The sequence below is a fragment of the Manis pentadactyla genome, chromosome 7, assembly GCF_030020395.1.
Source record: "Manis pentadactyla isolate mManPen7 chromosome 7, mManPen7.hap1, whole genome shotgun sequence".
Classification (NCBI taxonomy): domain Eukaryota; kingdom Metazoa; phylum Chordata; class Mammalia; order Pholidota; family Manidae; genus Manis; species Manis pentadactyla.
In genome coordinates this window covers 15207186-15219984 of record NC_080025.1, presented here as the reverse complement: position 1 = coordinate 15219984, position 12799 = coordinate 15207186, and the positions used below count along the sequence as shown (strand labels likewise).

Genomic DNA, 12799 nt, shown 5'->3' with positions numbered 1-12799 from the left:
CAAGTTTTAATAAATACAGTAAGAACAGCTGGCATTTTACTAAAATCCTGAATTTTAGTTCTGGAGTTTATCCCATATATAGTTTCCTTTTCATTTACTTTCTGCCTTGGATACATTTGCTCAAGTATTATGCTCTATGAAGTGAAATCTTTCATAGATAGCATGTAAAAACTGTGTGTGCCTCATTACAGAACCAGCTGGAAGAACTGGATCAAAAACTTAGGAAAAAGCTCTGCTTTCTGTAGAACTTTAAAACATACAGCAGTTTGATTCACACATGCAAACATATAGGAGTCAATTTCCATAAGGAGGTTAAACATTGGGTAATTGTGAACTTCCTTCCATAACATCTGTTTAATATAAGAAATGGTAGCTTCCCGAGGGACCTCCAGCTGGATATAAATCCCAGTGGGCAAAAGGAAATCCACAGGTATGGAGCCATCACATGCTATCTGTGAATCCACTGCCCAGATGTCAAGGATGTCTGCCATAGCAGGAGGCATTATGAAACTGAAGCACATTTATAACCATGGGGCCCTTGAAATGATAGCCCCCATTTCAGTCTTTTAGGAAAACAGATGGCATTCTTTATTTTTAAAAGCGAAGTTTTCATGGGAGACTTTTTTCAGATTAGAAGATAACACTGCCCGGGACTCCGCCGCCGCCACCTCCCGGCTCCGAGTGTGTGGTCAACAGCCCAGGGCGCCGCGACCTTCCAGTTGTGGCGCCCCCATCCCTGCCTCCCTCAGTCACCTCCCGCCTGCCCTTGCACGGCGCTACACCAGCCCGCCGACCACTTCCTTAAACTTAGATGAGCTAGCTGCCCCAGGCCCAGCCTTCCCTGCTGCATCTGCATGCAGGCTCAGATGTGCCTGGAACACATTCCTGGGGTACCACCGTTGTCTGATAAAGGTCATCCAAGTTTGCTACAGGGAGACCACTGGGACAAGAGATCCGAAAGCCTACACAGGGACAAGGGTCTCCCTCTTCCTTCCCTGCCCCATGCAATGACAAGCACTAGGAGCTATTCAGTGCTTCCTCCTTTTAACCTCTTTTTGTCTACTCAGGCAAAAAAGAGAACACTCCATTTCATGCAAAAGGTGTATCCAAGTGAAAGAACCTATTTAAAGGAGCATGCTTTAAGCTTTATGCCTATAAATCATTTTGCTTGCAGCTGCAAAATGAATTATTCTTAAAGCTAACAAGAATTATCTCTCGTAAGCCAGTTTTGCTATTTTAAAATCAGAAGGAAACAAGGAGAGGGGGAAATGGTATCCAGAAACTGTATTCTGTCTTTAATGGGGGAATCATACAAAGGGGATAAATTAAACTTTTTTTTTTCTTGTTTCAGTTTTGGTAATAAGGTATAATATAGTATTAATCTGGTTCTTCTTACTTTCCTAAGAGAATGACAAATAATTAAAACTCAGATGCAACTCTCTTACCCGTCTGCTCATATTTCTAAGTTTCCTTTCCTTTCTGTATTCCGCATTCAGAACTGCCTTTTCTTTTCCTCCTGAGTGAAATTATAAATTTAAGGTGGGGTAGGAAAATAAGGAGGACATAAAAAGGTTGTTTGCCATGTCTACGCCAAAATCAGCTTACAATGTAAGCCTGTTTCTTAAAATATGATGTGCAATGAAGCAGATCATGACATTCATTTCTGAGTCCTTTTCTTCAGAACAAATAACCTCAGTGCTACTATTTCTCCCAGCTCATCTTGCTTTATTATTTTAAAATTCTCATAATCATTCTTCAATTGCTTGGTGTGATTATTCAGTCACACTTGTGTATAGCAGGAAACCACATTCAGCTTTATGACCTGTGAACATCACTGATGTCAGGAAGCTATGTAACATCAATCTGATCCTTCTACCTTTCAGAGAGGATGGCATCTGCACTTGTGATGGTACAGCGGGTGTTGGTGCTTGGTAGAGATCGCTGCCACTATTAAGCAGTGCTATGAGTGAGGCTTTGTATTATGCACTTTCTACATGCCAGCTTATTTAAGATTCAGAATAAATCTGCTGGGTTGTTATTATTATTCTCAGTTTATTAGAAAGGAAATTGAAACTCTGAGACATAAGCAGCAGAGCTAAGGTTTCAACTCTTATCTCCTTATTTATAAAACTCCCATTCTTTCCAATTCACTTCAGTAGGCACTTGTAAATGTGGAAGGAAAAACACAATTCCGGTGCACCTTGTTGTCTTACTATAGTAAAAGTCTAGTAAAGGTACAGAATGACCAGTTACCGTAAATACACAGCCTCACTAAAAATGGACACTCATCTCAGGGAGGCAGCATCTGAAGACAACGTAAAAGAATCGTCTCCATGTAGCCAAATGTGTAACTTCACATGAGACTAAACTCTATCGTTTCATTACTTATATAAGTAGAAAACATTTTCTTGCCAGTATTTCAGAAGAATTATTTCCTTCCTTTCTTACCAATGCTTTAGATGAGAAATCCCTAGAGATACAAGCAGGAATGAATGAAAGCAATGGGGGAACAAATATTTTACTTGTGAGACGAGGCCTTAAAGTTAATACAGTCTTAAGACACTAGACTCCAGCTGTGTGCCTACCACCTCTGTTTGGAAACTTAATGGGAAAACAGCTTTGCAGTCTATGGAAGGCTTCATATACAGAGAGGAAATAAAGCTGGGTAATGACATCTTGTTCGCTTTCCTACCGCAGATCGTATTTTGCCAAACCTTATTAGTTTTCCCCAAATTAAGGTGCAAGCACTACTGCTGTTGCTCTGAGTTTGGTTTTCTCTTTGTAATAGATTAAAGGTTACCTTCAAGATATGAGAGATGAATAAACTATACTACTGGGCTTGTTTCTTAAAGATACAAAGCTAAATGCAGAGTTGCCAACTCTGGATAATGTAAGCTATAAAATAACTCAGCTTCATGAAAGATGTTTTAGGATATTTTTCTCTTTTGGGGCTGAGCCATTCAGCTAGTCCGTGTTGATTAAATTACCTGAACTGGCAAACTGTATTTCATTTTGTCAACAAAGACACATACTAAGAATTCAAATCATCCGTATGTGGTTATTTCTAAAACTGAATAATTCCCAGCAATCTATCAGGTGAGTAGGCAGCATGAATGAGAACTCTTGGCCTTCTTTTAGAATTGCAATGGTCGACTTCACAGAAGCTAACAGCCACTTGAAATGTTCATACACTTTTGTATTTAAAATAAATAGCCTTTCAAGCTATGGATTTTAGCTACCATAAACATAGATTCCCTCCCACTGTAGAAACTGACTGGCATCTTAGTTTTACTAAATGATTGACTGATTCATTTGATTCTCTACTGACTAAGGGATGGAGGGTTTTTTTTCTTTCCCTCTTCTCTGGAAAAAAAAAGTCCATTTATTGATGTTTAAAACATTTCACTTTAGGGGGTAAATTTTACAGGCACATGAGTAATTTTAATCCCAGAAACTCTCACCATCACACTCTTTTGTCTTCTTTTGCCTGTTTATGAGATTAAATTATCCTTCTGGCCTCTGAAGACTTCAGAACCTGGACCCCTGCTTAAATTCATCTCTTAGACCTGATATAGTGAATCTGATATAGTGAATTCATTTAGGTAAAGGGCTAAAGGATGTAATTATGGCCTATTATTAATACTACTCAGGTAGTTAGCACAAATGCCTGCACATAGTTACCATTCAATAAACTAGCATAATATTAACATCTTTTATGAATTTAAGAAGTCTATCTTATATTGTTTTAGTTTTTCTATCTGATGATTTGACATTATCCTATTTTACCACTGTAGATAAAATAGCAGCACTACCAGATAATCTTATCTCTATAACTTTGCATGTAATTTCCTCTTGTCCTTATCTATTTAGAACAATACTTATGAAACTCAAAGTCAAATCTTTTTTTTCCTTGGTCAACATCAACTTCAGAGAAACCAATTATTATTATTTCTAATCAGATTTGAACAGTAGGATAAGTAACTAGGAAATAATGATTTTTAAATTCTAGTTTATAAACCTATATGGCTATTTATTTCTAATCTCATAATTCAGAACTGAAGTGCTTATGTATGTTTAATTATACATAAAGCTTATTATAAGGTGCCAATTTAGAAAAAATAAATCAGACAGTAATAATGTGATGGGTATACATTCAAATATTTTGTGCCCTTACAGCACCTGATGGAGTGTAGTTTTTCATGCCACTTGGCTGACAGACATCTTGCCATGTGCTCACTTAACCTTTCTGAGCTATCTCTTTTTACACATTCATAGAAGGTTATTGAGTCATTCAGGTGAAAATACACGAATATACATGCTGCAAAAGAATTATCCAGTGTTTTATCAGCCTCAGAGAGGAAGACAACCTTTCTCTTCCCTTATTTCCCGTCACATTTCTGAAAGGGGGAGAAATCATAGTAGTGGGTCCAGAGAACCCGAGTACCCGTCTCCTTCCCATTCATGGTTCCTTATTGTCCTTTCAGAAGGTGGGCTCCATAGTGACTAAGGACAATCTCATTCTGTGGACCACGACTAGGAGGTAAATGCAGATGCTGGTACCCTCCCCTCCAGTTCCACAAGAGAGCAAATATGAGTGAGCACATGGAACTGCTCAGAGGCCTACAAGATCCAGCTATGCGAACTGAGCTTCGCAGGATACCGTGCCTTGTCTATAATTAACTTGTCCCTGTTTCTCTTGTTCTGCCTTACCAATCACTCTATTTTTTCTACATTAGTATTCTCCAACTAATGAAGTCTAAATGAAGTTTAAACATTAAAGGTTGTCTGAGAGCATATGCTATTTGATTTAAATATCCCTTTCTTTTCATTTCTGCTTTCTAAGAAAGGCCATTTAAAAAATCCTACGTAGAATTTTCTTCTTATCCCATATGTTCCTGTCTCTACTTGATTTTATGTATTAGAGAGTGCCTACATATCACTAAAAAAAAAAAAAAAGAAAGAAAACATTTTCTTTAATTTAAATTACCTTGTCCAAAATAAGCTCCCTTATGCACATTTTGAACACCTTGGTATCCCAAACTCCTACAGATGACCTGTCCACCACGCAATTCCCAGCGGTCGTCACAAATTGTACCCCACTGGCCATTATGGAAAATCTCCACTCTTCCTTCATGAGAAACACTACCACCAACCAGTCGAACTGTTCTGGATGGAGCTGTAACAAAAACAAGCAGGGGTTAATTTTGTATTCTATAGAGAGATAGACAGATAGATACAGATATAGCCATAGAGTGTTTTGCTTTTAAGAAAAAAAGCATTTTAGCACAATGTTCCAGTAAGTTCAGCTACTGGAATAAATATTACACTTTCTAGCACCACCTATTGATAAAGATTTTAATTGCAAACATTGCATTAGTTGAAGCTGAAGAAGAAACAATCTATTCTCTCTGTTTTAACATTTATGTCAGTTAGTACATGAGAACACATCAAAGATTGTTCCAATGACTTAAAAATCAACAGCTACAAGTTTATTAATATTATATAGATTTTTAAATACTTTTTAGAAAAATTATGTCAGAAGTGATGTGCTATTTTAACACACTAACACACAAAATTGAACACACAATTCAGTGACTTTCAATGATATTGAAGGTTGAGAAGGTACATGATAATATAAACACAAAAATAAATGACCAATATCCTACTTTTTACCAAGAGAAACAAGATGACTAAAGTGACAACAATAACTTAGAAAAAAATAGTATTAGTCCTTATTATAAGGCCCTGGATTTTTGTTCCAAAGTGTTTTTTCTTTTTTGAAAAAGAATTAATGATATAAAAATCCAGCAATGTTTGTTCATTTTGAGAACTCACTAAAGCAGTAAATTTGTAAATAAATATACTATAATTATAAAAATAATCGTATTCTGCAATATCTAATGGAATTTGTATATGTACAATAAACTTATATGAAATCTTGATCACATACAGGTTTACATAAATATGAAATGGCACTTTCCTCTTTTTCAAGGACAACATACACATTTGAACTTAGGGACATATAAATAAAAGTGTGTAATTAATATTACAAAAGCAATTAATTTGAAGAATCAAAATTACTTTAAGGAGCCTGTATGAGTCAAGTAAGTTTTGTTTAAATATCATTTGGCTGAAAAAACAGAATGAAAGGCAGAGACAGAAAGTATTTCTAAAAATTTAGTTAGGGCTAAATAAAATTCTCTAATAATCATAAAAGATAATAAAAAATGCAGTTCTACATATATATTTTCACACAGCAAGATGTAATTATCAACAGAAATATCTAATGTGAAGGGAATTTTAGGGAATGGGTTTTCAAAGTTCAATTAATTGAGGACATATTTTTTTGCCTAATTGCAGTAAATTTTGTTCAAACAACAATCCAGTAACATGTAAAGAATATCAACCATTTTCTATAACAAAACTAACTTGACTGAGCCATTCAGAAACATAATAGCTAACATGTAAATATGGAGTATTATAATTATTTTGATTCTTCCAAAATAGAATTCAGTGCTAAATAGTGAATTAATGTAATCATGCCCAGGTGCATAAGCCATTCCTCACATAATAAACATGAATTTAAAACATTTTTAAAGGGAAAATAATTTTCTCTTACAGTATTCACACTTTCAATTACTGAGTAAGATACCTGTGTGACCCAACATTTCGCTGTAATTGCCTAAGAAAACAGGAAATAATCCAGGAATAGATTGTGTAGTTTTAAAAATTAAAGTCCTGTAGCATTAACTAGTGCCTCCCCAAATGTGTTATTCTTACAGAAGGTGAGTATATCCAAGCATAATATATTTATCATGATGCTCTGACAAAATAGACACCATATCCAAACATTTGATTATATCAGCTTGATTCTCTTATTGCTCAAGTAAGTGCGTGAAAGTGTCGTCACTATGCATTCTTTACCCCTTAACCTCTCCCAAAATGTCATTAAAGAGCTTTGCTTATTCTGGGGCAGTGGTTCTCAAACTTCAGCGTGTGTCTTAGTCAGTTTAGGCTTTTATAACAGAATACCATAGACTGCATGAGTTTAACAACAGATATTTATTTCTCACAGTTCTGGAGACTGGGAAGTTCAAGATCGAGGCTGAGAGATTTGGGGTCTGGTGCGGCTAACTTCTTGGCTTACAGACCTCTTGCGTGTGCTAACTTGGCCTTTCCTCGGTGTTTGCGTGTAGGAAGAGAGAAAGAACAAACTCTCTGGTTTCCTCCTATGAAGGACCTACTTCCATTCCAAATATTATCACTTTGGTGGTTAGAGTTTCAACAAATAAATGTGGTGGAAGCCCAAGTAGACATAATTCAGTTCTGCAGCATCACGTATGAGAGTTAGGCTGCTGGGCCCACATCCAGAGGTTCTGACTAAGCACGTTTTGAGTGACACCCAAGATTTTATACCTTTAACAAGTTCCTGGGTGATGTGAATGTTATTGGTCCAGGGACCACACTTTGAGAACCACCCACCTAGAAGATCACCTTATACATTTGAAAGAGGAAGCATGTTGTAACAGAAACAGCTGCTGATATTTCTGTATAATCTTTTGGTCTCATTTAATCCAAAACAATGGCTGCAGCTTTCTTCCAAATCCCTACACTTGGGGGATTTTGAGGATCAAGGTCCTCTATTTGAATTTGTAAGGGACAAATATGTTTGGACTTTTTTATGCCTGTCTGTTACCTAAAAATATTTTAATTATAAAGCAATTATTGGTAAGTAACTATACTTGCCTGCTCTTTGACCACCTCTGAACTAATACTGAGGGCAGAGGCAAGCCAATGGCTGCATACATGTGCACAGCACCCAGTCAGCTACTCTGTTTTGGTGATAAAGTTCATTTTGTCATTTTGAATGGCCTGAATCACAGCATTCTCTCTGTAAGACTGCAGATCATAATTCTCTCTGAATTTAGCCAACTCGTTATTATATAGATGTAAATAATGCCTGTGGGTTTCTTTGGCATCAAGCCAATGTATTTTTGCAGACAGAATTTTTCAAATGGGGAATTTTTGTCTTATATAATATTTATGTAATTTTTTTTTCCTGGGTAGCTGTCTTAATTCTTCTCTTAATTTTATTACTGTAGACTTCTTCCAGATTCAGATAAACATAGTTAAACACTGACTATGTGCCCACTGAATAACTCTTTCTAATAGTTATTACTTTGTAATTGGCTAAAAACAAAAACACAAACCAAAATGGAAATGATAATGTATGTTAAGGACCACAGGATTCCCCATGGAACCAAGCCAGGGATAGGATGATACTTAGGCAGCTGAAACAGTTGAACCAAGTCTCAAATTCACTCTGGACTCCCCTCCCAACTTTATCCAAGACTCTCCCTGTAAGTTCCCCAGTCCGCACGATATAGCATATGTGTTAATAACTCCAAAGTTTTTGTTTTACAAGCTCTTCCTCAGTTATAGTTCTAAAATATCCAGAGAAGTCTTCCTATGTCCTAGTTTGGGCCAGATATCCATCTACAGACTAAATAGTCTGGGCCAAAAACAGTGTCCCTTGCATTAACATGGCAGTCCTGGAGTAGAGGTGCAGAGACATTTCTGGGTTATCAAGAAAGTTAAAATAAAATAGTGCATTCTTTAAAATGGTGTACAAATGTAACATTTTTATTTTTTCAAGTTTTGAAAATTTTGAGATTTATATTTTGTGATGAAATCATTGGAATGAATATATTATCTGTGAGTAATAAAGGTCCAATAAACCCACAGAAACATATGCTTCTGCAGAGAGACGCAACCTATGCTATGGTTTCAGATGTGGCTTATTTGATCCTTGTTGCTTCCAAACATGATTTTCTACTATTTTGAAGAACTTTTCTGGATCAGTGATGAATAAACTATGGCCCATGGTCCAATTCCAGCCTATTGCCTGTTTTGTAAATCAAGTTTTGTTGGAATGCAGCCACACCCATTCATTTACATATGTCTAGGGCTTATTTCCAGCTCGGCTCTAACCTCAGAGTTGAATAGTTATGTCAGAAGCCTTTCGGCATGCAAACCAAAAATATTTACTATCTGGCCTGCACAGAAAAAGCTTGCCAATCCCTGATACAGTTGAAAACACAATGAACTTAGAGTGACAGTAGAAATACTCAATAGGGATACTCTGGCCAAGTGCTCCCTGAAACAAGTAAGGTCATGATTCATCGCTGCTTCTTTCTCTGGCCTAACACTTTGAGAACCTCTCCATCTCTGCACTCCTTGCTCTTTTGGTCTCAGTTGTGTCATTACTCACATTTCCCAGTAAGCCTTGCCTTCTTTTATTTCTGGGGCTTTGGCCTCTGTCTGGAATGTTCCCTTAGTTCCTCATCCCTCCCCTCCTGTTTCTCCATCCTCAATCTCCAGGTTTGGATAGGTTTCCCTCTTAAAGCTCCCATGGCACTATTAACCTACAAAATTACTGGAAACTCACTTATTTTCTGTACTAAACTGAGGTCCTTATAGCACCTGATGGAATATAGTTTTTCATGTCACTTGATGCAGAGTTATGGTATGAATGAATGAATGAATGAGTGGTGAGCTCTTCTTGATATGCAAACTGCATCACCTAAGTGGATTAAATTGGTAAATGCTTAAAATATCAAGTAATAGAAGAAATGGAAATTAGTATTTCTCAAGTCTCTAGAGTAAATATGGTCTTATGTGTAGAAGCAGTAAAGGAAATTGTGAACAAAAGAATGACTTAACTAAGATAAACATAAATTCTATTACAAGAAAAAAACGACATGGCTATCTACTGAGAGCCCCCAGGGTGGGAGGGTTTAACCAGAAACCTTACATATTGCAAAACCTGATTTTATAGGTTCAGAGGATTTATCTCTTAGTGGCAGACTAATGTTAAACAGAATCTTGGAACTAAACGTCAATTCAATTTCAACGAGAAATGTAATTGCCTCAAAAACGGAAATATTTGTATCTGCCTGACAAAGCCATTTTCTCCCCAGGGGCAATCTGCATAGGAAGTCAAATCACAATCAGTGAATTATTCATTTAACTAATTTATTAATTTATAATGAAACAGAGCAGTGAGACTTTGCCTCTGGGACTGGCCAACACTCTGGTTAGCACATTTTTCTTTCTATATATGTTAATACATTCAATCAAGTTAGGTGATTTGACATATCAGCTCTGATTCATAATAGTTTAACTTTCAAAAGGAAAGCTTATTTCCTACTTCTGGAGGGAAGAGTATAGGACTGATAATTTCTGTATGCTCTTTAAAGTCTGTGTGTAGAAAATAAAAACCATATAAAAATATTACATTAATAGCTCATTCACATTTCTATGACCAGAAGATCTAAAAAGAAAAATAATAGAGCAAATAATTTACAAAGGGTTTTGTAATTTAATCTGAAGAAATAACCCAAAATATTAACAGTTCAGAGTTTATTTTTGTTTTTTTCAATTGTAGGCTTATTTTTAAAGGAGGACAGAAAACAAAAATATAGTTAAGTATCTCAGAATGGAGGGCCACTTAAAGTAATACAGAGCTTACATTAGATGGATGATAGTATTAGAGTCATTAAGCCTAATTGTCAAAAGGATCATGCAGAAATAGAAAAAAAATGATGATAATATTGACTATATTAAGATTAAAATTTTAATTTCAACTACACAAAAAAATCAATACATAAAAAGTTAGAAGGAAGCTCACAAGCTTATTGACTTTGTATACGGAACAGAAATTGAATATATAATCTTTTCCTTATTTTCTGTAATTATATTATTTTTAAAACTAAGATAAAATAAGTGGTGGCTGGATCATCACTCATGTCCTTAGTGTTGTAAAGGGCCTATGACTCAAAGTCGAAACTCACAAAATTGAGAGGGAAGAACAAGCCTAGAATGAAAGAGATGGTATAACGCCATTCATGTAAAATAACATGCAAAACAATACTATGATTTATGCGTAAATACACAGGTAGTAAAAGTATAAAAACAAGAGTGGAAAGAACATAAACTCCAAGATAAAGGTCTATCTTGGAAAAGCACGGGAGGCAAGCCTACAAGGGGCTCAACTGTACTCATTTACATTACATTTCCTAAAAAACAAATACCTGTAGTCAGTATGTTAAGAGGTCAACATCTATAAAACCCAGGCAGTGTGTACTTTTTAGCTATTTATTATAAATGTTCTCCCATCTTCTGTTTATATTTGAAATTTATTTTTTATAAAGAAGACAACACATTCAGTGATGTTGATGGAGCCATGCTGGAGCCTAAATAAATTTTAAAGTGCTTCAGTGTGAATCTTTCTTTAAAGTTAGAAAAAAGATATTATAAATCTACTAACCTCTGTTAGACAAAATGCTCATCTGAAAAGACAAATCAGGAAGCAGGGGAACTCTGGTGCTTCTTTGCATCTGTCCATCACTGCTACTTGAGTGGAAGTCAACCGAGGTTAATATTTTTTGAAGAGTGTACTTACTTCATTTCAATTATTATATAGTTTACCTCGTGGTCATTTTAAAAAATCACTTATGGGAATTTGGACTTAGAGTTAAATTTACTACAATGGTATTTGTTATATTTGAATTTCAAATATGACAAAGAACATATTTAAAAAGTCTTGGTTGCAGTTTGACCCAGAAATCCTCACACTATGGCAAAATTCCTCTAAAAAGAGAACTGGTATTTTATTTAAGGTGATTAGCTTAATGAGGCATTCAGTTATGAAAAACACAACCCAGTTATCAGATATTTGGAGAAACTGAATTTTGCCAGAAAAATAATGTAACAGATTTTGAATCTTACTCCGGAAGTCAGAGGAGACAATATTTTGGAAATTCCAAGACAGAGTAACAAGGACGACCTGCAGGGAGAGGATTCTGGTGAGGGGATGGGAATGCGTGCGGCTGGCAGGGGAGGCTGAGGAGGAAGCCGGCAGGGAGAACCGGTGTCTGGGTGCACTGGGAGCTCTCTCGGGAGTATTAGGAGCTAAAATGTTTCTGCCACCGGATTTTCAAACTGCCAATCAAGTAAAAATATCTGCATTTCAAATAGCATAGTTTTCTTCAGGGGACAGTGTTCATTTTGGAGATATTTTAATCATTTTAGAGCAATCTTGTTATTATTTACTATTGTTTTTCTGAGTCTTAGTTTCTCAAGTTACTTAGGGAATTTTTAAAAAATTATAAAGGGGAACTTTATCTATTTTTGAGATACTTTATCTGTTTTTAAGATTTAAAAAATTTTGCTCTCCACTTAAAACCCTAGGGCATAAAAATAATCAAGTCATCCATTAAGATATTGAACAGAGCTAATTTAGAAAACTCACATCAGAAAACAGCGTAAATAACAATTTTTTTTCAGATTTCTGATAAGGCAGCCTAAGCCAGAGCCCTCAAAGGTCCTCATGTTCTTCTTTATAAGCTGAGGAGACACTGGTAAGTGATCTAGCCTCTTGGAGCTTTCACTTGCCCACTTATAAAAGAAATATAGTAACACCTACTTTTTAGGATTGAGGTTTCCAAATGTGACAGTATGTGAAAAAATGCATTTTAAACTGTGAAGCAGTATATAAATAGTGGTGATAGGATTATTAATTACATTTTGTTCTGAAAGTTATTCTAGGAACCTATGAAATCACAGACTGTAAGGTATTTGAGCTACAGATCTTGTGGAAAAATGTCCCAAATCTGGCCCATTCAAATTTTAATCTGTCCAGTAATTGGCAGGGCTGACAACTAGTACAGATTCCCTGACATTTTATGAAAAGAAAATAATTTTCCAAAATAACAGTGTTTGTACCATGAATTAGTTT

At 35.8% G+C, this 12799-nt stretch overlaps 1 protein-coding gene across 3 annotated transcripts in view; it reads right to left on the bottom strand.

Moving 5' to 3' along the window:
- Positions 1-12799, bottom strand: part of MSR1 (macrophage scavenger receptor 1) — a 70407-nt gene that overhangs the window by 4889 nt on the left and 52719 nt on the right. For 2 of the 3 annotated variants that reach the window (XM_057505143.1, XM_057505142.1), the window contains exon 9: positions 4988-5176. In XM_057505143.1, the coding sequence (XP_057361126.1) occupies positions 4988-5176 (189 nt within the window). Of the gene's footprint in view, positions 1-4987; positions 5177-12799 lie in introns of those variants that run through there. The other variant, XM_057505146.1, reaches the window with a different exon arrangement.